Here is a 26,162-nt window from a genome sequence, read left to right on the forward strand (position 1 = left end):
TTCTAACACCACACACAAAAATAAACTCAAAATGGATTAAAGATCTAAACGTAAGACCAGAAACTATAAAACTCCTAGAGGAGAACTTAGGCAAAACACTCTCCGACATAAATCACAGCAGGATCCTCTATGACCCACCTCCCAGAATTCTGGAAATAAAAGCAAAAATAAACAAACAGGATCTAATTAAAATTAAAAGCTTCTGCACAACAAAGAAAACTATAAGCAAGGTGAAAAGACAGCCTTCTGAATGGGAGAAAATAATAGCAAATGAAGCAACTGACAAACAACTAATCTCAAAAATATACAGGCAACTTATGCAGCTCAATTCCAGAAAAATAAACAACCCAGTCAAAAAATGGGCCAAAGAACTAAAGAGACATTTCTCCAAAGAAGACATATGGATGGCTAACAAACACATGAAAAGATGTTCAACATCACTCATTATTAGAGAAATGCAAATCAAGACCACAATGAGGTACCACTTCACACCAGTCAGAATGGCTGCGATCCAAAGGTCCGCAAGCAATAAATGCTGGAGAGGATGTGGAGAAAAGGGAACCCTCTTACACTGTTGGTGGGAATGCAAACTAGTACAGCCACTATGGAGAACAGTGTGGAGATTCCTTAAAAAATTGCAAATAGAACTGCCTTATGACCCAGCAATCCCACTGCTGGGCATACACACTGAGGAAACCAGAATAGAAAGAGACACATGTACCCCAGTGTTCATCACAGCACTGTTTATAATAGCCAGGACATGGAAACAACCTAGATGTCCATCAGCAGATGAATGGATAAGAAAGCTGTGGTACATATACACAATGGAGTATTACTTGGCCATTAAAAAGAATACATTTGAATCAGTTCTAATGAGATGGATGAAACTGGAGCCGATTATACAGAGTGAAGTAAGCCAGAAAGAAACACACCAATACAGTATACTAACACATATATATGGAATTTAGAAAGATGGTGATGATGACCCTGTATGCGAGATAGCAGAGGAGACACAGATGTGTAGAGCGGACTTTTGGACTCTGTGGGAGAGGGCAAGGGTGGGATGATTTGGGAGAATGGCATTGAAACATGTATTCTATCATGTAAGAAACGAATCTCCTGTCTATGTTTGATGCAAGATACAGGATGCTTGGGGCTGGTGCACGGGGATGATCCAGAGGGATGGTGTGGGGTGGGAGGTGGGAGGGGGATTCATGTTTGGGAACTCATGTACACCCATGGTGGATTTGTGTCGATGTATGGCAAAACCAACACAGTATTGTAAAGTAAAGTAAAAATTAAAATTAAAAAAAAATAAAGGGAAAAGTAGCTAATTGTTTATTTGAGATGTACCAGGTGTCAGACACTGTCCTGAATGCCCTGGAGTACGTTATCCTACTTCTTAAATCTCTGAAAAAGTTTATTGCAATCTTTTGTTTTATAAATGTGAAAGCTGACACTCCGAAAATTTGAGTGTTCTTGTCACCCTTAACACTAGTAATAGGTAGATATCTGGAGTCTGACACAGATCTTTTTGATTCTTCCCATTGTACCGTAGTCCTCTTTGCAGGAAGCTTTCTTTCCCTTTCTTTGTGAAATCTTGGTTTTCTATTTTATTAACATGACTATGTTTATTATAAACTACATCAAATTCTAGCTGAGAAGAAGTTTGGGAGCTAACGACTTAGCAGTAGATGGATTCTTAAAGAAGGGCCTAGCGAAGACGCTGTCCTACTGAAGTCACTGGGTGGCCCAGGCGGCTTTTGCCGGTCAGCCACTGTCCTGCCTGTTAGGACCAGGAACTATGAGGAGGGCACCTCGCCCCCTTCGTTCTGCAGATTATGTATTCTATTTGTAGCATGGTTGTCAGTTCCCCGGCCTCTCCAGCCATCCATCATCTTGCCGCATTTTCCCTGGTGCCTGTCACCTGGCCTGTGACAGCGGGGATTAGACTGTGAGCATAATGAATGAAGGGGATGGAGATGCTCCGTCCTTCAACCCCTGCTTTTCTGATGTTTGAGCAGCATGTTCCCCAAGAACGTCCATGACAATGGCTCCCAGCTTCCTTGATGCCCAGAAGGCACGTGAGGAGAGGTGGTGGGTTGTGTTTCTCGTTTAGAATATTGAAAAGCTAAACGTCAGAGGTGAGAGACTCACAGACCATACGGTTCTTTGGCCAGGGCCTTTACTTTTGGTTCTGACAGCTTTATTTTCAAGACTATTTTCACTGGGTTTGTGCTGTTTATTAGTAATTTAGTAAGCTAGATTTGGACTTGTAGCCTGTAAAGAGGAAATCACATCAAATACAGTGTTGATGACGCTTGGTGATGGACCTGGAAAAGTCTACGGAGGTCCTATAGATGAAATTTCGGTTATCGGAGGAGGTGGAGATGGGGGGGATTTTTCTGTTTTCTTTTTCTTTTCAATTCTGCCCAGTCTCTCCTTTTTGATTAGTTTAACCCTACTCTGTGAATCAGTAATGGTCTTTATGTAGCTAACAGGGATTTAGAGGAATCGAAGCAGGTTGTCTTTTGATGCATTGTCATCATGCCTGTATAGTCCCAGTGAAATCTTCTTCGCACCAACATTTCTAGTGGCTCCTGTGCCTTGTTTTTGGTGTCGCACCTTTATCTTTTATGTGTGTTCCTCATATGATGGTCATCAACAAATGTTGACTAGGCACACCTAGGGGGATACAGAGAAAATTGCTGACATGTGTTATGTTCTTGGCAGTTTCTGAAGGACTTGCACATAATACTTTCTCATCTAATTCTGATAACATACTACTAAGTTAGGGCATTGTTTATCCCTTCATTCATTCAACAGTATATTTTTTGTAAGTACTTTCTGGGATGTTAACATTCCACACGGGGAACAGGTTACATTAGAATTAGAAAACAAATGACCGTAACAGGAGACTTACGTTAAGGTTATATGATCTGTATTATAGACAGTCACTGTTGGACTTCCATGGTGGTTCAGTGGTTAAGACTCCGCGCTTCCAGTGCAGGGGGTGTGGCTTCCATCCCAGGTTGGGGAACTAAGATTCCACATGTCACTGAGCACTGCCCCTCACCCCCCAGAAAAAGGCACACGGTAATCCAAGTCTGTGCCCCGACCAGTAACGCTGAAGAGGCTGAAGTTGAACGGTTCTATGAAGACCTACAAGACCTTGTAGAACTAACACCCCAAAAAGATGTCCTTTTCATTATAGAGGACTGGAAAGCAAAAGTAGGAAGTCAAGAAACACTGCGGTCACAGCCAAATTTGGCCTTGGAGTACAGAATGAAGCAGGGCAAAGGCTAACAGAGTTCAGCCAAGGGAACACACTGGTCATAGCAAACACCCTCTTCCAACAACACAGGAGAAGACTCTACACATGGACATCACCAGATGGTCGACACTGAAATCAGATTGATTATATTCTTTACAGCCAAAGATGGAGAAGCTCTATACAGTCAGCAAAACAAGACTGGGAGCTGACTGTGGCTCAGATCATGAACTCCTTATTGTCAAATTCAGACTTAAATTGAAGAAAGTAGGGAAAACCACTAGACCATTCAGCTTTGACCTAAATCAAATCCCTTACAATTACACAGTGGAAGTGAGAAATAGATTTAAGGGACTAGATCTGATAGAGTGCCTGATGAACTATTGATGGAGGTTCGTGACATTATACAGGAGACAGGGATCAAGACCATCCCCAAGAAAAAGAAATGAAAAAAAGGAAAATGGCTGTCTGAGGAGGCCTTACATTTAGTTGTGAAAAGAAGAAAAGTGAAAGGCAAAGGAGAAAAGGAAAGATATACCCATTTGAATGCAGAGTTCCAAAGAATAGCAAGGAGAGATAAGAAAGCCTTACTCAGTGGTAAGTGCAAAGAAATAGAGGAAAACAATAGAATGGGAAAGACTAGAAATCTTTTCAAGATAATTAGAGATACCAGGGGAACATTTCATGCAAAGATGGGCTCAATAAAGGACAGAAACAGTATGGACCTAACAGAAGCAGAAGATATTAAGAAGAGGTGGCAAGAATACATAGAAGAACTATACAAAAAAGATCTTCATGACCCAGATAATCACGATGGTGTGATCTTTCACCTAGAACCAGATATCCTGGAATGTCAAGTCAAGTGGGCCTTAGGAAGCATCACTACAAACAAAGCTAGTGGAGGTGATGGAATTCCAGTTGAGTTATTTCAAATCCTGAAAGATGCTATGAAAGTGATGCACTTAATATGCCAGCAAATTTGGAAAACTCAGCAGTGGCCACAGGACTGGAAAAGGTCCGTTTTCATTCCAACCCCAAAGAAAGGCAATGCCAAAGAAAGCTCAAACTTCTGCACAGTTGCACTCATCTCACACGCTAGTAAAGTAAAGCTCAAAATTCTCCAAGCCTGGGGGGGCTGATTTGGGGGAATGGCATTGAAACATGTATAATATCATATGTGAAATGAATTGCCAGACCAGGTTTGATACATGATACAGAATGCTTGGGACTGATGCACTGGGATGACCCGGAGGATGGGGAGGGAGGTGGGAGAGGAGTTCAGGATGGGGAACACGTGTACATCCATGGCGGATTAATGTTGATGTATGGCAAAACCAATATAATATTGTAAAGTAATTAGCCTCCAATTAAAATAAATAAATTTATATTTTTAAAAAATTATCCAAGCCAAGCTTCAGCTGAACCTTGAACTTCCAGATGTTCAAGCTGGTTTTAGAAAAGGCAGAGGAATGGAGATCAATTTGCCAACATCTGCTGGATCATCGAAAAAGCAAAAGAGTTTCAGAAAAACATCTATTTCTGCTTTATGACTATGCCAAAGCCTTTGATTGTGTGGATCACAATCAACTGTGGAAAATTCTGAGAGAGGTGGGAATACCAGACCACCTGACCTGCCTCTTGAGAGATCTGTATGCAGGTCAGGAAGCAACAGTTAGAACCGGACATGGAACAACAGACGGTTTCCAAATAGGAAAAGGAGTACGTAAAGGCTGTCTATTGTCACCCTGCTTATTTAACTTCTATGCAGAGTACATCATGAGAAATGCTGGACTGGAGGAAGCACAAGCTGGAATCAAGATTGCCAGGAGAAATATCAATAACCTGAGATGTGCAGATGACACTACCCTTATGGCAGAAAGTGAAGAACTAAAGAGCCTATTGATGAAAGTGAAAGAGGAGAGTGAAAAAGTTGGCTTAAAGCTCAACATTCAGAAAACGAAGATCATGGCATCTGGTCCCATCACTTCATGGGAAATAGATGGGGAAACAGTGGAAACAGTGGCTAACTATTTTGGGGGGCTCCAAAATCACTGAAGATGGTGATTGCAGCCAAGAAATTAAAAGATGCTCCTTGGAAGGAAAATGATGATCAACCTAAACAGCATATTCAAAAGCAGAGACATTACTTTGCCAACAAAGGTCCATCTAGTCAAAGCTATGTTTTTTCCAATGGTCATGTATGGATGTGAGAGTTAGACTATAAAGAAAGCTGAGCGCCAAAGAATTGATGCTTTTAAACTGGCGTTGGAGAAGATTCTTGAGAGTCCCTTGGACTGCAAGAGATCCAAGCAGTCCATCCTGAGGGAAATCAGTCCTGAGTGTTCATTGGAAGGGCTGATGTTGAAGTTGAAACTCCAGTACTTTGGCCACCTGATGAGAAGAGCTGACTCATTTGAAAAGACCCTGATGCTGGGAAAGATTGAGAGCAGAAGGAGAAGGGGACGACAGAGGATGAGATGGTTGGATGGCATCACCAACTCAATGGACATGAGTTTGAGTGAACTCTGGGAGTTGGTGATGGACGGGAAGGCCTGGCGTGCTTTGGTCCATGGGGTTGCAGAGTTGGACATGACTGAGCGACTGAACTGAACTGAATGGCATTGTGGACATGAGGAGAGGGACATTTGACAGTGTGGGCAATACCTCCTAGGCCCTAGAGGAATGGTAGCAGACAAGCAGTCTCCCCAGATAGATCCCAGTGTGGGCCGAGGTCTTGAGGCAGTCATCATACAATGTGTTCAGTGTCCAGGAAGATGCTAGTTTGGATCTGTGTTAATCAGAACTGTGTGTAATGATTGCATATCTAAACTCAGAAAGCTTCAGAATTTTTAGAAACCATTAGAGATCATGCAGTCCAATCATGTTTGTCCTTTTAAGATATGCTCATACTCATATTGAGTAGATTAGTGCATTATTTTCTGTAGCTTTATTTGTTTCATAGGAAGTCATTTGAATCATTTATGTTGTTCCTAGAGTGCAGAATTTAACCTGGTTTCTTCTGCGCATGTGCACGTTTCCTTGGTGATTCAATTGTGACTTGGTTTTATGATCTTGAGAAGTATTAATGAAGATATTTTTATTCTGTGTTTTTTTTGTTGTTCTTTTTGGTCTGTAACCAAATCATATGAAGTTTGGAGGAGGATTTTTATTATACGAGTAGTGTTTGTTGTAGCATTGATTCTCTCCTTTTGTTTTACTTTTAACCAAGCAAAATCATTGACTTAGCAGAACACTGATATCTCCAATGCAAATATAATAATGGATTTTCTTTTCCAAATGAGAACAAAAGGCTCATCATTTTGAATCAAGAGCTGTACGTGTCATTGTATTTTCTGAATTTCTTAAGAAAAAGCATTCTTTGATTCATTGGTGGAAACAGCTGATTCAAATGGGATTTGTCTAAACTCTGATGCCTCTGGGAAGTCTTGATGATCCAGGGTTTAGATTTCTTAAGCTTCACATGTTTTCATCAGTCAATTTCTAAGATACCTCAGAGACCATTAAAACAGATAATAAATCAGGTGAGGTTTAGTTATGTTTGGTATCATGCAAAGAACTATAATTAAAAAGAAGCTGTTTAATTCAGAAAAAAATAAATGCAATATTGTATGTGAAGATTTTTAGGGTTTTGAAAAAGTCTATTAAATAGCAGCTACCTTCCCTATCTAGAGTTCTGATGCTATTATGAAATAATATATGTAAGCAAATGGAAGGTGAAATACCACTTCCACTTTTCTATTGTTAGAAGGCAGACTGAAAGTGTAAGCTAGTTTGAGAGCAAAATGAGTTTGCTTGCTGAACATCAGAATTAGACAAATTTGCTTGCTTATAGAAGGTGCTGGACCACTTCATCCTTCTCTGACAAGGTAGGACCTTTATTTACTAAACTTAGTGAGACAATACTGACCTTATATAGGCATTCTGATTTCTGAAGTGAAATAAGAATGTTGCTAAGCTGTGCATGCCCAGCGATTTCTTCTGTTTTACCAAAGGAGTTTACTCCCCCAGAGTAAGTAAAAGATGGAGAGAGGCCAGAGATTACTTTAATTGAGCTTCATTTTAGTGCAAAGAAACAGGAATAGTGATCTGGGGGATATTTCTCCCAACACCCCTCGATGTACTTTTGTCACATTGTAAACTCTGAAATTAGGATATATCTTCAATTTGTGACGTCTTAATGGCTATTAACTGGAAAATAGTCATAATGAGTTGTTTTTGCCTCCGTATGTGTGAGCTGAGTGGTTATTCTTCACATCTTAACCCTTCAGTATTTCAATTAGTGAACCTGTTAAGGACCATATGAGGAAAGAGTATGAATTTTGCTTGATATAAGAACGCTTTCTCTTTAAACGTTCTAATAGCATCAAGAACATATCAACATTAAACCTTGCAGAATGGATATCAGCAGTTTGAAGTACAATACTGGATGTACTCAAATCTTAATAAAATCTAAATAATTAAATTTATTTATAAATTATTTGATCTAGTTTTATAATTTAAACTATAAAGAACTTTCAATAAGAAAAAGAAAATTCTACGTAATAAGGAAGCATTGCATACTTTTTTTAGCAGGATTTCTTTTTTCTTATTGTTGCTTATAACAGTAATGTATCTTAAAACTAATGGGGTTTTAGATTTGATAAAATAGGCTTGGTTAGGTTTATGTGGGCCTCTGCTCCAACCTTTGCAGCCCTCCCTAGACAAGCCTGAGTGGCCCTTCTTCCTTCCTCTGAACTGTGCTGTCAAAGGTTGACACTGAAACAGTTATTCTTACTGTGCTTCCGTGTTCTCCAAAGTGAAAAATGCTTATTTAATGAGGAAGACTGGATCAAGCCATTCAAAATAATTTAGTAAATATTAAAGTCAGCTGTTTCAAAGTTTTGATATTCCTTACGATAGTATAACGTCCATCAGATAGGCTTTTTTTTTTCTTTCTAAGTTCTAATAAGCTAATCTCTTCTCTTTTGCTCTTTTTCTGAAAGGGGGTCCTGATGACAACTTAATTGAAGGTGGAGGAACAAAATTTGTTTGCAAACCTGGAGCCAGGAACATTACCGTCATATTCCATCCATTACTAAGGTAAGTCAAATCCTATGTACTTACTGAAGATCAATATTTTCATTATTTATGCTGATATACTTAATGCCAGTAGGTCTGCCAGCATTGAAACAAGTCATAAAAAGACCTTGTTGCATTTTATAGGGCCTCACAATCAATGTTCGTCAATAGAAAAATGTTAACCCTACTAAGTAGCTACTTAGTCTCGAGAGTAGTACTTCATAAATACGTTTGTTTGATTTTCTTTCTTTCCCATTCCTTGTCCCTCTCTTTTCCTCCTTAACTATTTCAGGGTTGGCAAAACCCATGGAGAAATCTAACCCGTCACTTGTTTTTGTAAATAGATTTTTATTGGCACAGTCATGCTTATCCATTTATGTATTGCCCATGGCACTGCTGGGGCTCTAGGTACAGAGTTGAATATTTGAAACAGAATCCATATGCCTCACAAAGCCTGAAATATTTTCTTACTGGCCCTTTACGGGAAAATGTTGCAGACCCATGATCTGTCTCACTGATTTAAACTAATGACTCAGATACCCTTTGAGAATTAGCAGTTCTCTGAACAAATATGACTTACGAAAACTGAAAAGCATTATATCAATCAATATGGTTTATATATTGAAGGATAAAACTTGAGTAGAATGAAATCTATCACAATGCTCAGTTTATTGTGATAATGTGATTTAAGAAAATAAGAATCTGTGATACTTCCATTTAAAAAACTTATAAGAACTTCCCTTGGTGGTTCAGTGATTAAGATTCTGCACTTCCAATACAGTGGTTGCAGGTTAAATCCCTGGTTGGGGAACTAAGATTCCACAATGCTGTGTGAAATATATAGTGTCAATTAATTTATATAATTCATTATATGCTGTGTGTGTGTATATATATAAATATGTATATATACACATATATATTAAGTGAAACATTTAGAATTTCTAAATTAACTATCATATATATCAACTGACTTTGGTAATTAGTTTAGGACTTAACGTTTTTCCAATTACAATTGATTTCTACTTAGTCAGTGTTCCTAATTGTTAGGAAAATAAGAAGATAGCTTAATCATTATAGGCATCTTCTGACCTAGTTCAAACACCATAATTTACTGCTAAGTATGCTATTACTTCAATAAATGTAATCCTAATATTTACATTTGTTTTTAATTATGGAAGAAATCTTTGGGAAGTTTCATTAGCAGTATTGTCACTTTTCAAGAGTTTTTTTTTTTTTTCTCCCATAAACTTATTTTTTTTCTTTTTAAACATGAAGTTAGAATAAAAAGTGTATATACTTATTTCACACTAAATAATACATTTCTGGTAAAATACTAGTAGGGTTGAATGTATTCCTGACAATTCTTTTTTTAACTATTTTATTTATGTTGTTTCACTAAAGAGTTGTTTTACAGCTTGATAATACTTCTACCAGTGTAATTCACTTGTTTAGTCTCTACTTTCATAAAGTAGTTTAATTGATTATTGATTAGAACTAGGGAGAATTTTGTTGCATAATGCAAATAGTTAATTATTCTTTCTCTGTGTAACTCTTAGTGGAAGTCACAAGACTGTTAAATGGTCTACAAGGTGATTTAATTCCTTCCTAAGCAAATGATCTTTATAGACTTTAAATTAGCCTTTGGGTCAGATTTTAACCTTGCTTCTTGTGGTTCCATGGGCTTTTGGAACTTCAAATGACTAAGATCTTTTAGCGTTGTTGGTTTTGGAGTTTTTTTTTTAATTTTCACTTTTACACTTCAGCATTGGCTGATTACTGAATTTACGGTTTCTTCTAAAGTTTACATGTTTATGAGAGTTCCCTGGTGGCCTAGTAGTGAGGGGTGTGGGCTTCCACTGCTCTGACTCAGGTTCAATTCCTGGTCAGGGAGCTGAGATCTTGCAAGCCCTGCAGTGTGGCCAAAAAGATAAAGAAGTTTAAAAATTTAGTCTTGACAGTGAGGAGAATCAGTGTGCATTATCTTGCTAGTACATTTTACTTTGACAGTTATCATAAATCATTTCTCCTTTAGTCATTCATGTATTCATTTTTGTTGTTGTTCAGTCACTAAGTGGTGTCTGATTCTTTGCTACCCTGTGGACTGCAACACACCAGGCTTCCTTGTCCTTCACTATCTCTGGGAATTTGCTCAAATTCATGTCCGTTGAGTTGATCATGCCATCCAACCGTCTCATCCTCTGCTGCCCCCTTCTCCTCCTGCCCTCAATCTTTCCTAGCATAAGAATCTTTTCCAGTGAGTGGGCTCTTTGCATCAGGTGACCAAAGTATTGGAGCTTCAGTTTCAGCATCAGTCCTTCCAATGAATATTCAGGGTTGATTTCCTTTAGGATGGACTGGTTTGATCTCTGTGCTTTCCAAGGGACTCTCAAGAGTGTTCTCCAGCAACACAATGCTAAAGCATCAATTCGTTAGCGTTCAGCCTTCTTTATGGTCCAACTCTCACGTCCATACATGACTGCTGAAAAAACCATAGCTTGAACTATACAGACCTTTGTAGGCAAAGTGATGTCTCTGCTTTTTAATACATTGTCTAGATTTGCCATAGGTTTTCTTCCAAGGAGCAAGCATCTTAATTTTGAGGCTTCCATCAGTGTCTACAGTGATTTTGGAGCCCAATAAAAGAAAATCTGTCAGTTGCTACTTTTTCCCTATGTATTTGCCTTGAAGTGATGCCAGATGTGAAGTGGGACTGGATGCCATATTCTTAGTTTTTGAATATTGAGTTTTAATCCACTTTTTCACTCTCCTCTTTTACCCTCATCAAGAGGCTCTTTAGTTCTCTTTGCTGTCTGACATTAGAATGGTATCATCTGGATATCTCAGGTTGTTGATATTTCTCCCTGCAACCTTGATTCCAGTTTGCAAGTCATCTAGCCGGTATTTAGCATGAAAGCCTCTTGATGAAAGTGAAAGAGGAGAGCGAAAAAGTTGGCCTAAAGCTCAACATTCAGAAAATGAAGATTATGGCATCCAGTCCCATCACTTCATGGGAAATAGATGGGGAAACAGTGGAAACAGTATCAGACTTCATTTTTTTGGGCTCCAGAATCACTGCAGATGGTGACTGCAGCCATGAAATTAAAAGGTGCTTACTCCTTGGAAGAAAAGTTATGACCAACCTAGATAGCATATTCAAAAGCAGAGACATTACTTTGCCGAGTAAGGTCCGTGTAGTCAAGACTATAGTTTTTCCTGTGGTCATGTATGGTTGTGAGAGTTGGACTGTGAAGAAGGCTGAGTGCCGAAGAATTGATGCTTTTGAACTGTGGTGTTGGAGAAGACTCTTGAGAGTCCCTTGGACTGCAAGGAGATCCAACCAGTCCATTCTGAAGGAGATCAACCCTGGGATTTCTTTGGAAGGAATGATGCTAAAGCTGAAACTCTAGTACTTTTGCCACCTCATGAGAAGAGTTGACTGATTGGAAAAGACTCTGATGCTGGGAGGGATTGGGGGCAGGAGGAGAAGGGGATGACCGAGGATGAGATGGCTGGATGGCATCACGGACTTGATGGACGTGAGTCTGAGTGAAGTCCGGGAGATGGTGATGGACAGGGAGGCCTGGTGTGCTGCGATTCATGGGGTCACAGAGTCAGACACGACTGAGCGAGTGAACTGAACTGAACGCTGCATATAAGTTAAATAACCAGGGTGACAGTATACAGCCTTGATGTACTCCTTTCCCGATTTGGACCTAGTCCATTGTTCCATGTCTAGTTCTGTTGCTTTTAGACCTGAATATAGTTTTCACAGGAGACAGGTAAGGTAGTCACGTATTCCCATCACTTTAAGAATTTTCCAGCTTTTTGTGATCCACACAGTCAAAGGCTTTAGTGCAGTCAATAAAGCAAAAGGAGATGTTTTTATGGAATTCTTTTACTTTTTCTGTGATCCAGTGGGCATTGGCAATTTGATTTCTGGTTCCTCTGCCTTTTCTAAATCTAGCTTGAACATCTGGAAGTTCTTAGTTCACATACTGTTGATGCCTAGCTTGAAGGATTTTGACAGCTATCTTGCTAGCATGTGAAATGAGGTAATTGTAAAGTAGTTTAAACATTCTATGGCATTGTCTTTCTTTGGGATTAGAATGAAAACTGACCTTTTCCAATCTTGAGGCCACTGCTGAGTTTTCCAAATTTGCTGATATATTGAGTGCAGCACTTTAACAGCATCATCTTTCTGAACTGAAGTAGCTCAATTGGAATTCCATCCCTTCCACTAGCTTTGTTCGTAGGTTTGAATACTAAGGCCCACTTGACTTCACACTCCAGGATGTCTGGCTCTAGGTGAGTGATCACACCATGGTGGTTATCTGGGTCGTTAAGACCTTTTTTGTATAGTTCTGTAGTTTTTCTTGCCACCTCTTCTTAATATCTTCTGCTTCTTTTCAATCCTTGCTGTTTCTGTCCTTTATTTGCCCATGCTTGCATTGCTCAGCCTAATAAGACATTGTGTGCAATTAAACCCTGAATGTAAGCTTTTAATGGTGAGAGGTGATCTAATCAGTTTTTCTGCCTGTGGGTCTAAAATGAACAAAAGCATACTGAAATAAAAAGATTTCTAGCCATGCCTAGGTAGATTCTGAGATACTTTGACCAAAATATAAACCTAAAAAATAATAGGACTTATATCTGCCTCCCACCACCCCCCTCCCCCAACCATTCCCACTGACATATTTGTTATTTTTTGTTTCTCTGGAAACATTTAACCAGAATGGATGAATTTACTCTAATAAACTGGTTTTATTTTAAAGGCATTGAATTGGGGGAATGGAAGGAAGATACATTAATGTTGAAACTTGAATGGCATGTTGCCCTTCTTTTGTCTAGGTCTGCCATGAATTTATATTTTCTTAAAAATTTATATTTTTCAGTAATTACATTATGTTTATTATTAACCATCATGTAATAAAGTTAAAAGTAAAGTAAAATGAAGTCACTCAGTCATGTCTGACTCTGTGTGCCCCATGTACTATACCCTGCCAGGCTCCTCTGTCCATGGGATTTTCCCAGGAAGAATACTGGAGTGGGTTTCCATTTCCATTACCAAAAAAGTATGTATTTTATTGAGGTATTAACCACAGTTTGCTATAGAGTAATAAGTTTCAGTTATAATTAATACAAAATCTAATCATTTCAGGAACTTTGAAATTACTTTGTGGCTGCTGTTTGGGAGGGAGGTGTGGGAGGGAGTAAGAATTTATTTTTCTCTATTTTTAAAATTTCTTATAATTCTTTATTCTCTAAAAGCAGATTATATTGTACCTTAGATTTGTTAGTGGGCTTCCCTGCTGGCTCAGTGTTAGAGAACCCACCTACAAATGCAGGAGATGCTGGAGACTTGGGTTTGATTCCTGGGTCCAGAAGATTCCCCTGGAGTAGGAAGTGGCAACCGGCTCCAGTATTCTTGCCATGGACAGAGGAGCTTGGTAGGCTACAGTTTACAGGGTCTCAAGAGTTGAACATAACTTAGTGACCAAGCAACAAGGACAAGGTTTGTTAGTACAGTTTTTTCTTATAGCAAAAAAAAATGGGTGAAGATAGAGTTGTTACTTAAAGAACTAATTGACTGCAGCCATCAGTCAAGTATTTAGAGAACAGTCTAAAGCTTTACCTCTCTACTGCATGCATTTATTATTGCATGCATTCTGGAATAATTAGGCACATTAGTGTGGCTTGTTACTAATGTGTCTCTAATGAAAACAAAACCATGCATTTGACTTTTGTATTCACCATCTCATATCTGTGTATAAGTTTTTGGTTTTAAAGGAGGAATCATCAAAGAAAGGTGGTGGGATTTAATGCCAGTGCATCATCATTTGAGAAACAGAAATTCCAAGTGTTTAGAGCCAGTCAGACATGAGAACTCAGGAGTTCAAAAAAGTCTTCTCATTGTGTCCTCACATAGCCCCTTCCCCTTCTAACTAGGGCCCTAGTCCTGTTGTATTAGGGTCTCACCCTTATGAAATCATCTTTTCTTAATTACCTACTGCAGAGAATATACATTAAATTTTGCAGTTAGAAGAAATTTGGGGACTTAATTTATTAACTGAGTTATTTGATCATTCTTTAAGCACTAAAGCCATTGTTTCAATGGAAAGGAGATTTGTATACTGCATGGTAGAGAGGACAGACCAATAAAATGGATGTGGGGGAGCGGGTATGAGTGACCACTTTGTAGTCTTTGGCATTGGTCAAATCACTGTGTGTCTTCGTTTCTCATATCTGTAAAATACAGGAATTGGTTGGTGTGAATTTTGTTTTCTATCTTCCAAGTTTTGCAATTTTGTCATTGGGAAATGCTTCTTACAATATTTAGGTACTCCAACGGCCTGACATTTAAAATCTGCAAAGTCCAAATACAGTGCGTTGTTTCTTTTGCTTATTTGCTTTAACTAGCCTTTAAAAGCCATTTGGCTCTTTAGGATAATGAGCACTTTGCATTTATGAAGTACCTTTCTTACGAGACGGTTGCAAGAACAGATATTTGTAGTCTTGGGGTGACTTGTCAGATGTAAGAGGCTGGAGACATAGTGGATGATGATGGTATTTAAAGTTGCAAAAATGTCACTGATGCTTCCTCTGTTGAACACAACTGAAATATTCAGTATCTGGGCTGCGAGCATTTTTCACTATTTTTAGCCACATTTCATTAAATCAGGCAGCAATTAAACACTTCCTGGGTTGAACCAAAAATATTTATTAGTCAGTAAGGAGTAAGCTGGCATTTAGGTCAGTTAGGGGGATGAAACTTTTATGGCCACGTGGGTTTTGCTGATGGTGTCTCTCTGGTTTTCTGTGTGCCTTTCTTTGGGCAAAGAACGGTAGGAATGACAGGTAATTGTAATCATACCATCTAATCATTCTTGTCCATAATTATGGAGAAGAATAGCTTCTAAAAGTTAATCATGTCAGATGTATGATGGAAGCTGCCAGTTAGCAGCTGTGTAGGGAACTGTTTCATAGCTTCAGAGAATGGCTATTAGTAAAAACTATTTTCTAAGACTTCATGTTACTGCTGTTTGAATATGCAGAAAGCACTCTTTTTATGGGTGAAGCCATTATCATTCATCTGTTTGGTACCGTAAAAGTCCTCTGTCCCTCCTAACACTTATGTTTCCCTAAATGGAAAATAAATCTCTGATACTGATCAATGTTGACAATACTATCCAAAGATACTGAGCAAATGCTGTTATGCCATTAGCCTATCAAGATGCTCAGTTCAGTTCAGTCACTCAGTCGTGTCTAACTCTTTGCAACCCTGTGAACTGCAGCACACAATGCTTCCCTGTCCATTGCCGACTCCCGGGCTTGCTCAAACTCATGTCCATTGAGTCAGTGATGCCATCCAACCATCTCATCCTCTGTTGTCCCCTTCTCCTCCTGCCTTCAATCTTTCCTAGTAACAGAGTCTTTTCCAGTAAGTCAGTTCTTTGCATCAGGTGGCCAAAGTATTGGAGCTTCAGCTTCAGCATCTGTCCTTCCAATGACTATTCAAGACTCATCTCCTTTAGGATGGACTGGTTGGATCTCCTTGCAGTCCAAGGGACTCTCAAGAGTCTTCTCCAACACCACAGTTCAAAAACATCAGTTCTTTGGCACTCAGCTTTCTTAATGGTCGAACTCTCACATCCATATATTGCTACTGAAAAAACCATAGCTTTGACTAGATGGACCTTTATCAGTAAAGTATTCTCTCTGCTTTTTAATATGCTGTCTAGGTTTCTTCCAAGGAGCAAGCCTCTTTTAATTTCATGGCTGCAATCACCATCTGCAGTGATTATGAAGGAGTTATTCTGTGTAACTTTCCATATATGAGAGTTTTTAAATAGTTGTGGCTGTACTATAAATTGTTGTTTTCTCTTGAAGAGGTAGTATGGTTCTGTGGGCAGCTTTGCAGAAGTTTTGTAGGGTTTTTTGTGTGTTAGTTTTGTAATAAGCTTTGCCAACAAATCTAAGTTTTTTATAGAGAATAATTTGGGGGTAATCACTTAAAAACTATGAATTATGCAGATTATTGGTCTCCACCTGCTCTAGCTCAAAAGGTCTTTTCAACCTTTTCTGGTACTGACTTGCTTATAAGTGATTTAATTTGGTAAGACTGTTTTATATCTTCAGAACTCCAAGTCTGCGATCCTATAATATCCTGGATTTTTGCCCTTTGTAATCTCTCTCTCAAATATTTTCCCAACATTACTTCCATAGTAAAGGGAGTAGTGGTTCACATGTATCTTCCGTGTGAATGGGGTACCCAGTAAATATCTGTTTAAAGAATTAATAGGTAACTTACAGGAGTGCTTAGCAATTATTTGTTGATTTGAGGTGAATTTTTTATTAAATATGAATAAAAATATAAAGGGAAATGTTTTAGTAATGATATTGAAGTAGATCAATCTTTCTTTTGTACCTAAAAATGGTGTGTATATTTCATATGTGTGTATTAAATATATATGTATATATATGTGTGTGTGTGTGTCTGTATATATATATATGTACACATATGTATTTTAACATTATTTTATCTCTATTGTAACTATAGAGTGTTTGTTAAAGGCTAAAATATCACTATGTTAAGGTGAATTTGGAAATTTATTTTTTTAATATCATCGATCCTAAACTACTAATCCTTTAGATTCATGTTTTGTTTTTAGTGGTTATATAGTAGAAGCAGATCCTTTTTTTTTTTCCCACCTTTTCTTATTACTATATTGAAAGGTTATGGTTGCATAAAACAACTTTTTCCTTATTCTTTCATTAATTATGGAAACCCTTTTCAAGATTATAAAACCTTTTCTAATAGAAGCAACCTTGCTTTAAAAGCTTTCTTATGTAGCTTCTGATTCTGTTAGGTTGTTTTCATTGTTGTTATTTTTTACTTTATTTACAAGGGTGCCATAGCCCGTGGATTCTTTCTTTATACTAGATCGATAGTTACAAAGATACATTGTGAGAGTGTATGTTTGATTATTAGAGTAAGTGTGAATGTCTTAAACAAAAGTCGTCTTTCTGTATTTCTCTCTCAATATTTTTGTCTTGGAGAAATGCACAAAACGTTGCCACCATGTCAGTTTGATGTGTGCATTGGCATTTGGCAGAATATTATTCTGAGTCTTCACAGGTATGCGATATTTTTATACAGATAACATGTTTGTTCTTAATGAGCTAAAGCTTATATAGACATTTTGAAAGATGCTGGTGATTAGACAGTCTAGCAAATAACATTGTAGATCATACATTATTCATGCATGGGAGGAAATGTGGCTACCCTGTTGCATTTTTATGAAACACAATGTGTTTTTTTTCCCCTTTCCTCAGAATTATGAAAAATATTGCTGTCTTTTCAGAGTGTCTGACCTGTGAAGGCCTGTGAAACACTTGAGTTGCGGTATATTTAGATTTCAAACCCCACATTTGAGTCACTGCTTTTAAAATTATGTAATAAATATTATTTATATATATTGTATTTTTGAATTTATATAATAAATGTTAAATGCTTTTAATCTTCAAACTAAGTAAACTTTGGCGATTATAAAAGTCTTTTTGAAGCGTTTATTTTAAGTTTTGTATTTTCAAAATATGGTAATGGTATATGGCTGAACACTGATTGCAACTAACTAGCAATTTAATGGAGTGAATTGGTAAGTCAGTCAGGGTTCCAGTCCTCATGTCAGTGCACATTTCAGCAACAATGTCGAGAGAGGGAAGACAGGCCAGTCTAGTTAGCAGAAAAGTGTTGGCTGGTCCTTATAAGAAAAGCAGGAAAAATAAAAAATGTTAGTGAAAAACAGAAGATTTGCTACCTGATTTCAAATATATAAAATGCTGCTTAAAAGAAATAAAGCAGTTTTGTGTTTTGTTGTTTCATAAATCGGGAGTGGACTAGTTGGTTGGATGTGTAAGATTTGACTCTACATGGTGAGAATGAATGAATGAATGAATGCTTTTTTCTAATGAATAAAGCAGTTCAAAAATAGGAAAATTTTCCTTGGAAGATGGTATCCTTCCTAGAGATGCTTAATCAAAGGGTGAATTCAAGGTGCAGAGATCTACATTCTTTAAGTCTGTGATTGGAAGTCTTTCTAGTATACTGTGCAGCTTCAGAACTCTGGTTGGAAGTGTTTCTTCCAGTCTTGCTCATTCGGGTTAATTTTTATACTTCAGTTTAGTGCTTATGATTATCATTGGCCAAGTGAAGGTGTTACAGTTGACCAGGTCTAACTGGTCACAGTCATTACAGCCTTGACTTTCTTCTTTCCAAAAAGGATAAGAGAGAAATTCAGATCCTGGCTGTACAGAGAGCAATTATTAGAGGAACTGCACCCTTCACGACAATGGAGTTCCTTTTACTCTCTCTCTCTTTTTTTTTTCCTTCTCTGCTCCTGTTTTTGTACTTTTCTATTCCCCCCAACCCACCCCCTGTGCCAGGAACTGGTGCATGTGTTATAAGTTAATCCTTTTGGTGACTTGTAAGACAAAATGAAAGCATACTTGCTTCTGCTGTAAAGCTAATATGGAACTAAAACTGTATTTTCAGATAAACCTAAAATCATCATGACTGCTGCCATGATTTTGACTTTAAGCTGATAGTTTAGTTGCAGATTTTCTTACTATCAATGAAGTTTTCTGATGATCAATTAACATTATTGGAAGCGTACATATACGAGACTGTAGAGGAGATTCTTTCCAGTGCAAAAATGTTTACCTAATTTGTGTGTTGCTTTTTATGTATTCTGAACATGTATTTGTCTTGGACAGCGGTAGCCAAAATATGCTTATTCAGCATTCAGTGAAATACATCTCCCTCCAGCTAGAAGCCTATTTACATCTGATTTTGAGACCTAAATTGATAATATAAGTTGGTATCAAAAATAGCATATGAATACCTAGAGGAAAAACATGGTCTCTCCCTTTAATAACATATTCCTTTGGGTGTTGACTATACACTCTGTTTCTCTGTGTCATTTGGAAGATTATTTTACCATTTCCCCTTGCCTCTTCAAAAACACAGGCCCCAACCTCATTCATTTGGTCTCTATTGCTGTTTCGCATACTTTGTCATTAGCAACGGTCTTACTTTCAGTAATTGTCATTTGAACATTTAATCATTAATACTGCCTACTATTTTTTAAAAAATATGTTGTACAGGAAGTTAAATATATTCCATTCTGTGGCCAAGAAACCCTTTTAATTTTCCTTTTGTAGTAAAAAATAAAAAGCAACCTCCAGCTAAGCATGTGTTTTTTGAGATTTTGTTACTTAATAAATGAGAAAGGAGAGTTCCTTGATTCAAGCAAGAGAAGCAATAACAACCAGATTTAAAGAATTGACATGGAAGTGCCATTAAAGAAGATTGAATTTTTAATTACCTTAATTTCAAGTTTTGAGTAAGAGCAGGGGTTGTGAACTTGGAAACGCTGGGTGTGTGCCTTCTTTTCTTTTTGTGATTGAAATAGACTTGAGTCTGATGTCCTTAAGTAGTTTTCAGCACTTGTGGGAGAATGCTAATGATTTGGTGATTGTTATCATTAAGCTCAATGAGCATTCTTTTTTAAAATAATTTTATTTATTTATTTATTTATGCCTGTGCTGGGTCTTCATTGTTGGGTGCAGGCTTTCTGTGCTTACAGCAAGCGGGGTCTGCTTTTACTGTGGTGTACAGGCTTCTCATTGTGGTGGCTTCTTTTGCTGTGGAGCATAGGCTCTGGGTGCATGGGCGTCAGCAGGTGCCGCATACGGGCTCAGTAGTTGTGACTTGTGGGTTTAGTTGCTCTGTGGCGTGTAAAATCTTCCCAGACCAAGGATCGAACCCATGTCCCATTCACAGGCAGGTGGATTCCCATCTGCTGCGCCACCTGGAACATTCTCAATGAGCGTTCTTTAAAGCCTATTCTTGTAAGCTACCACACTGTAAATAGGTACAAAAGAATTTGATGCATAGCAGGAAGAAAAAAAGTGTAATGCTAGAAGGTTTCTAGGATATTGCTCTTAGTGAAAGAATACTCAAGTTATTTTACATAGCTGGACTCTGAAAGTGACAGCTGCTCAGTCCAGTCCCAGCTCCTTATGACGGGATTTCCCAGGCCAAATACTGGACTGGGTTGTTGCCATTTCCTTCTCCGGGGGATCTTGCTAACCCTGGAATAGAACCCAGGTCTCCTCCATTGCAGATGAATCCTTTACCCTCTGAACCACCAGGGAAGTAGCTGGACCCTATGAGTTCAAAATCTGTAAATCTTTTGCATGCTGATTTCTTTTAAAATTTTTATTGGAATATGACATACATCATTGTGTCCAAATCCTTACAATATTTGTGTATTCATATATTTCTATGAATTTTTACACACACACACACACACACACACACACACATATATATTCTCACATGTAACCACAACCCAGGTCAATATATGAAACACTGATATAGATCATTTTTTGTGTCCCAGAAAACTTCCTCCTATTGACAGTTGACATCCATCCCTGAGAGGTACTTGCTCTTATTTTTTTTTGGTTGTAGATAGATAGGTTTTGCCTGTGCTTGAACTTTATCTAAATGGAATACTGTCAGAAGTTCTCTATGGTGTAACATTATATTGTGTCAGTTGCCATGTTGTTGGAAGCAGTAGCAGTACTTGATTCCTTATGTCAGTCATTGTATCAGTATATAGTTATAAAATGTGTAGTTCTAAAAACAAAATTTGTAATTTGTAGTTATAAAAGCAATATTTAATTATTGTTTGGGAATAAATGAGAACTTTGTAGAGTTCCGTGGGCCTAAGGACTGCTTACCGATTTAAACTGCTTCAAAGCAAGTTTTCAAGAAATCTTTTGATTTCCTATCTTGTGGGACCAAAGGGCCAGTTGAACATGTAAGAGATCTGGTGGGGCTGGGGTGGGGTTGAAGGGAAGGGATGGTGGTGAATGCTGAGGGGTGGTCCAGGTAGGTGGTGAGTTGGGGGGCCCAGAAGCAAGACTATATAGATAATGAATATATACTGTGCCCTACAGCCTGGGAAATAAAAGTAAAAGCCAGGGAAGATAAAACTAATAGACTCTGTATTTCCTAAACTTTGGGAATTATGAATCAGTCAATGACAAAGATAATTGGAACCAACATCATTTGCCAGTTTTAATACAGAATAAGAATTTCAACACTAAGAAAAGTGAGAATCATATGACTTCATAATTAAGAATTACGTTTTTCAAAGAAAGACAGTTGGCACCTTAAGTCAACATTCTCAGGAAAAAGTATTAATATGTAGAAATATCAAAGGAAGCAACGAGCCGGCCAAGGCCCAGCCAAGAGGCTCTACCCTAACTGTAGCGAGGAGGTAAATCATGGGATTCTGGCCTGTAACAGACAGTAAAAGTGCTCTGAGTAAATGAGCAAATGAGCTGTTGGTAAGTGGATGGGCAGGTTGTAAAAGCACAAAATAAAACTTGATGGATATAGTAGGTAGAGTAGACCCATAGTAGCTCTTGGAATCTTTCATTTTAGTTCTTGCATATTAAAAAGATACGTGTTTTTAAACTCTTCACACTGTCTTGGCCTTAGTTAATTGCTGTCCTCCACTGCCGTCAGGTTAGCTACCTGGCTACCAGAATATAGTCTGTTCTGTCCAGTCGCATTTGTCACGACCACTTTGTTTTCTGAGTTGTAATCCATCTGCAGTCTCTCCGGTGGCCAGTAACATTCCCTGTCAGCCGTGGTGCCTGCAGCCCATAGGCAGCACTCTCTCTCTGCCCAGTGTGTTTGGGGCCCTGGCATCAGCAAAGCCACCGATATCTAATTTGCATATTTTATTTTGTTTTTTTTTTCAATGTCAGAGTGGAAATAAGAATAGCAAAGAAAATTGTAGGAAAAGAGGTGACTCAATCCATTCTTTAAAATGAAATTAGAAATGCTGAGAGAGTTGGTAGAGGTACATCAATGCTCAAAAATGCATCTAGGTGAATCTACACTTCTTTCTTATTTTGAAGCTTTCAAGCAAATTGAAATGAGGATTTCACTGAAGAATAAAAAGGACTCCACATCCTTCTCTAAAAGTTGGAAGCCCTCTGCTTTATAAGCCTTAATTCATTACATTTTCTCTTTTACATGTTTTTTGATTGGCAGGCTGTTTTTTCAAGATTCAGCTCTGACATTCAGTAGGAGTTGAGTGTACTTAAAATAAACTAAATTTTCAAGGGAAATCCTTCTATTTAGTCATTTTTTCTGTTAATGACTTTTTGCTCATTTGTTACCTTTTTTCCAGCAAACTCTTACTGAAGGATTACTGTGTGCCAGACATTGTCCTTACCTTTTCTCCTTATTAAAGCATCCTGATAATTTTAGAATAAGAAGATCTAAGAGAAAGAAGTCTGTTATCCCTCCCACCAGTGCTGAATTTCCTTAATTTTTCTTCTTTACTCTTAGGCATTTATTTGTCATGGAGGCACACTTCTTTGTGTGGCCTTGTCTTTTTCAGAGGCAGTTTCTCCTCTAGTCTTAATTCCATTTCCCTCCATGCCCTGTGGGATCTTGTTCTTTCTGTTAGATTCTCTCTCCACTGTCCTCAGTCTTTTCCTCTCTACTGGTTCCTTCCCCAGGACCTATAAATATTTTTAACCTCTACCATTTTATAAAAATCTCTTAATCCTGCATTTCATCCTCACCTCTCCAGCCTATCACTTGAGTTTCTCTTTTCTTTTCTTGCAATCTCTTCAAGTGTAGCCTGTGTTCCCCATTTCCTTCCCCCTCCCATTCATTTGCACACTCCTGACCAGTCCCTGTCTCACTGCCAATGCTTAAGGGTGTGTTTCAGCCTTGTCTTACCCGATTTCATAAATATTTTATACAACCGATGCCGCTTTTGTATTTCAGCCTTCTCCTTCTTTGCTTCTCCGTCAGCACTCTCCCTGACCTCCTGTTCCTCTTCATACCCTTTGTCCTCAGGCTCGTGAACGTTCCCTTTTCTCTACCCGCTTACTCAACACAAATTCTCCACAGAGCCTTCCTTGACTCTTTTCTGCTTCCTCTGCCGTTATTGTATCCATTCAGTATTTTTAGCTATAATTTTCAAAATGGTAGCTCCAAACTGAACTCTCTCCAAAGGTCCAGGTCTAACCCTAAATAATAATAATCTGTTGAAATTTTCCATCCCCAACCTCCAGTCCCCTACACATACCTATATCCTCGCCCAAATCATCTTCTGCTTCTCATCTTCCTTTATTGCCTCTCCTGAAAGATGATGCCTCCAGCTCTTCAGTGATCCAGATACCACCACCCCCAAATATCTTGGGGTCCATCTAGAAAACTCTTATCCGCCTCACCTGATTCATGCACTTTCATTCATTTTTGTCCATCCTGCTTTGCAGTTATGTCTCAAATCCATTTTCTCCTTCCAATACCTGTTGCCATTGCTTTACTCTCTCCTCTTTCTAACTGGTTTCCACTCTAAGCCTAAACTTCTCTATCTTCCATACCTCTGGCATAATGATCACGTTACTTCCCTCATCTTTGTGATTTTGTATTGTCTACTATTCAAATCGGAATGCCTTTTTGTAGAGCATAAGGCCTTCTCTGACCTCATCCACACAGCTCTTGGGCTTCTTGGTGGCTCAGACAGTAAAGAATCCTCCTGCAATGCAGGAGACCTGGGTTCAATCCCTCGGGCAGGATGATCCCCTGGAGAAGGAAATGGCCACCCACTCCAGTAGTCTTGCCTGGAGAATCCCATGGATGGAGGAGCCTGGCAGGCTACAGTCCATGGGGTCGCACAGAGTTGGACACGACTGATCTACTAAGCAAGAGCACAGCACACAGCTCTTGTGCTCACCTTTTATGCTCTAGACCCTCACTGGACCTTTCCTTTTCTTAGATCTGCCAAGCTTGCCCATAGTTATTTACCTAAATCAAAATCATGCCAACCTTCTCATTTTCATTATCTGGTATACACTTGATCCTTCCTGATTCAGTCCTGTCTCATCTTCTCTCTCAGCTTTTATCTGGTCTTACACTCACCCACTCTTGTAAGATGTAAGTTAAATTTCCTTTTGAATTATTTGAAATATTTTTTGTGTGAATTTTTAAAATTATTTTGCTTTAGACATCTTCATTATAGCACTTAACACATCATCTTGAGATGGCTCAGGGCAGGACACAGTCTTATTTTGACATTAATATACACATACCCAGTGAAAATGTTAGAAAAATGGCCATCATCTCCGGGGAAAATGGTAACATCTGCAATTACTAGTGAAGTTTAGGAAAAGGAGAAGAATAGGAATGAGGAAGGGAATTGGATTCTATTTAGACTGAAGACCTTGACTTGGATATCTGTTTGATTTCCAAGTAGATAAATAAATTAATTAAATTTAATTAGGTAAATTAGATAAAATTAATTAGATAATTTTAATTTAGATAAAGTTAAAAATTTCCAAACATGTTTGGTGGTAACGTTATTTAAGGAGAACCTATTTGCTCACTAAGGTCTGTCTAGTCAGGGCTGTGGTTTTACCAGTAATCATGTATTGATGTGAGAGTTGGACTGTGAAGAAGGCTGAGCACCGAAGAATTGATGCTTTTGAACTGTGGTGTTGGAGAAGACTCTTGAGAGTCCCTTGGACTGCAAGGAGATCCAACCAGTCCATTCTGAAGGAGATCAACCCTGGAATTTCTTTGGAAGGAATGATGCTAAAGCTGAAACTCCAGTACTTTGGCCACCTCATGCGAAGAGCTGACTCATTGGAAAAGACTCTGATGCTGGGAGGGATCGGGGGCAGGAGGAGAATGGGACAACCGAGGATGAGATGGCTGGATGGCATCACTGACTCGATGGACGCGAGTCTGAGTGAACTCCGGGAGATGGTGATGGACAGGGAGGCCTGGCGTGCTGCGATTCATGGGGTCGCAAAGAGTCGGACACAACTGAGCGACTGAACTGAACTGGACTATTCTTATTTAGGTCATTGTAGAGATGAGGATGAAGCAAAGTGAGAAAGTCACCCATTTTGTGCTCTTCAGCGCTTATGCTTGCTGAGAGGCTGCCTGTGTTTGATTTAAAGTGATTGTCTGTAAAACTTCTTAAGGTAGACCGTTAATTTCCCATGACAGCACATAAAGCGCCTCCCCTCCTCTCTCTCCAAACCCAAACGCACACACCAGAGGTACCTCTTGTGTGAGACATTTGTTTAATGTCGCCTGTCAGAAAAGGTGGAACAACAAGTCACTCAGGTTTGAAGTTTGCAAACATCCTTCCACCTTACTGAACATCACAAAGGCTGTCAAAATTTTTATTTCCTCATATTTTCTCTTCTCTGTAGGAGAAAATCCATTACAGATGTAAATGTTAGGAGTGTTTTGTCATAGGCTTTGGAGAGTCTGTAGGAAGTGTTATTGAGTGTTGGATTGGTGAGAGGAAGAAAGCCTCTGCTGATACGTTGAAATCTTTCTAGCAGTTTAAGTAAACTGCACTGCTGGGAACTAGATATTTTTACTTCCAAATATTAGTTACATCTCATTTCCTTTTTTCTACTTTCTCTGAAAAATAGGCCTTGATGTTTCTAAATATTTATTTTATGTTTCCTTTTAATTTCTTCTCAGTCTTGTAGAGTCTTTACCAAACCCATTCTTGTGTTAAGCATCCCCTAGGGATTTACCTGGGAGTGGGATGAAATACATTTATATGTGCTACACTTACTTCAGATAGTTTTTGGTGGATAGTGAATAACTACTGAGAAAGAAACCAGTTGCTCTCTTAAATATAATCAGCAATCCCAGCCTTCAAGAAGTTTGCATTTGGCTGTGATGAAGCCT

General features: G+C 38.5%; 1 protein-coding gene across 1 annotated transcript in view; it reads left to right on the forward strand.

Moving 5' to 3' along the window:
• Positions 1-26,162, forward strand: part of EXOC4 (exocyst complex component 4) — an 824,501-nt gene that overhangs the window by 351,097 nt on the left and 447,242 nt on the right. Inside the window, exon 10 of the mRNA XM_040260893.1 lies at positions 8,275-8,371. Within this exon, the coding sequence (XP_040116827.1) occupies positions 8,275-8,371 (97 nt within the window). The remainder of the gene's footprint in view (positions 1-8,274; positions 8,372-26,162) is intronic.

The sequence above is a fragment of the Oryx dammah genome, unplaced genomic scaffold (genome assembly GCF_014754425.2).
Source record: "Oryx dammah isolate SB20612 unplaced genomic scaffold, SCBI_Odam_1.1 HiC_scaffold_18, whole genome shotgun sequence".
In the NCBI taxonomy this organism is placed as follows: Eukaryota; Metazoa; Chordata; class Mammalia; order Artiodactyla; family Bovidae; genus Oryx; species Oryx dammah.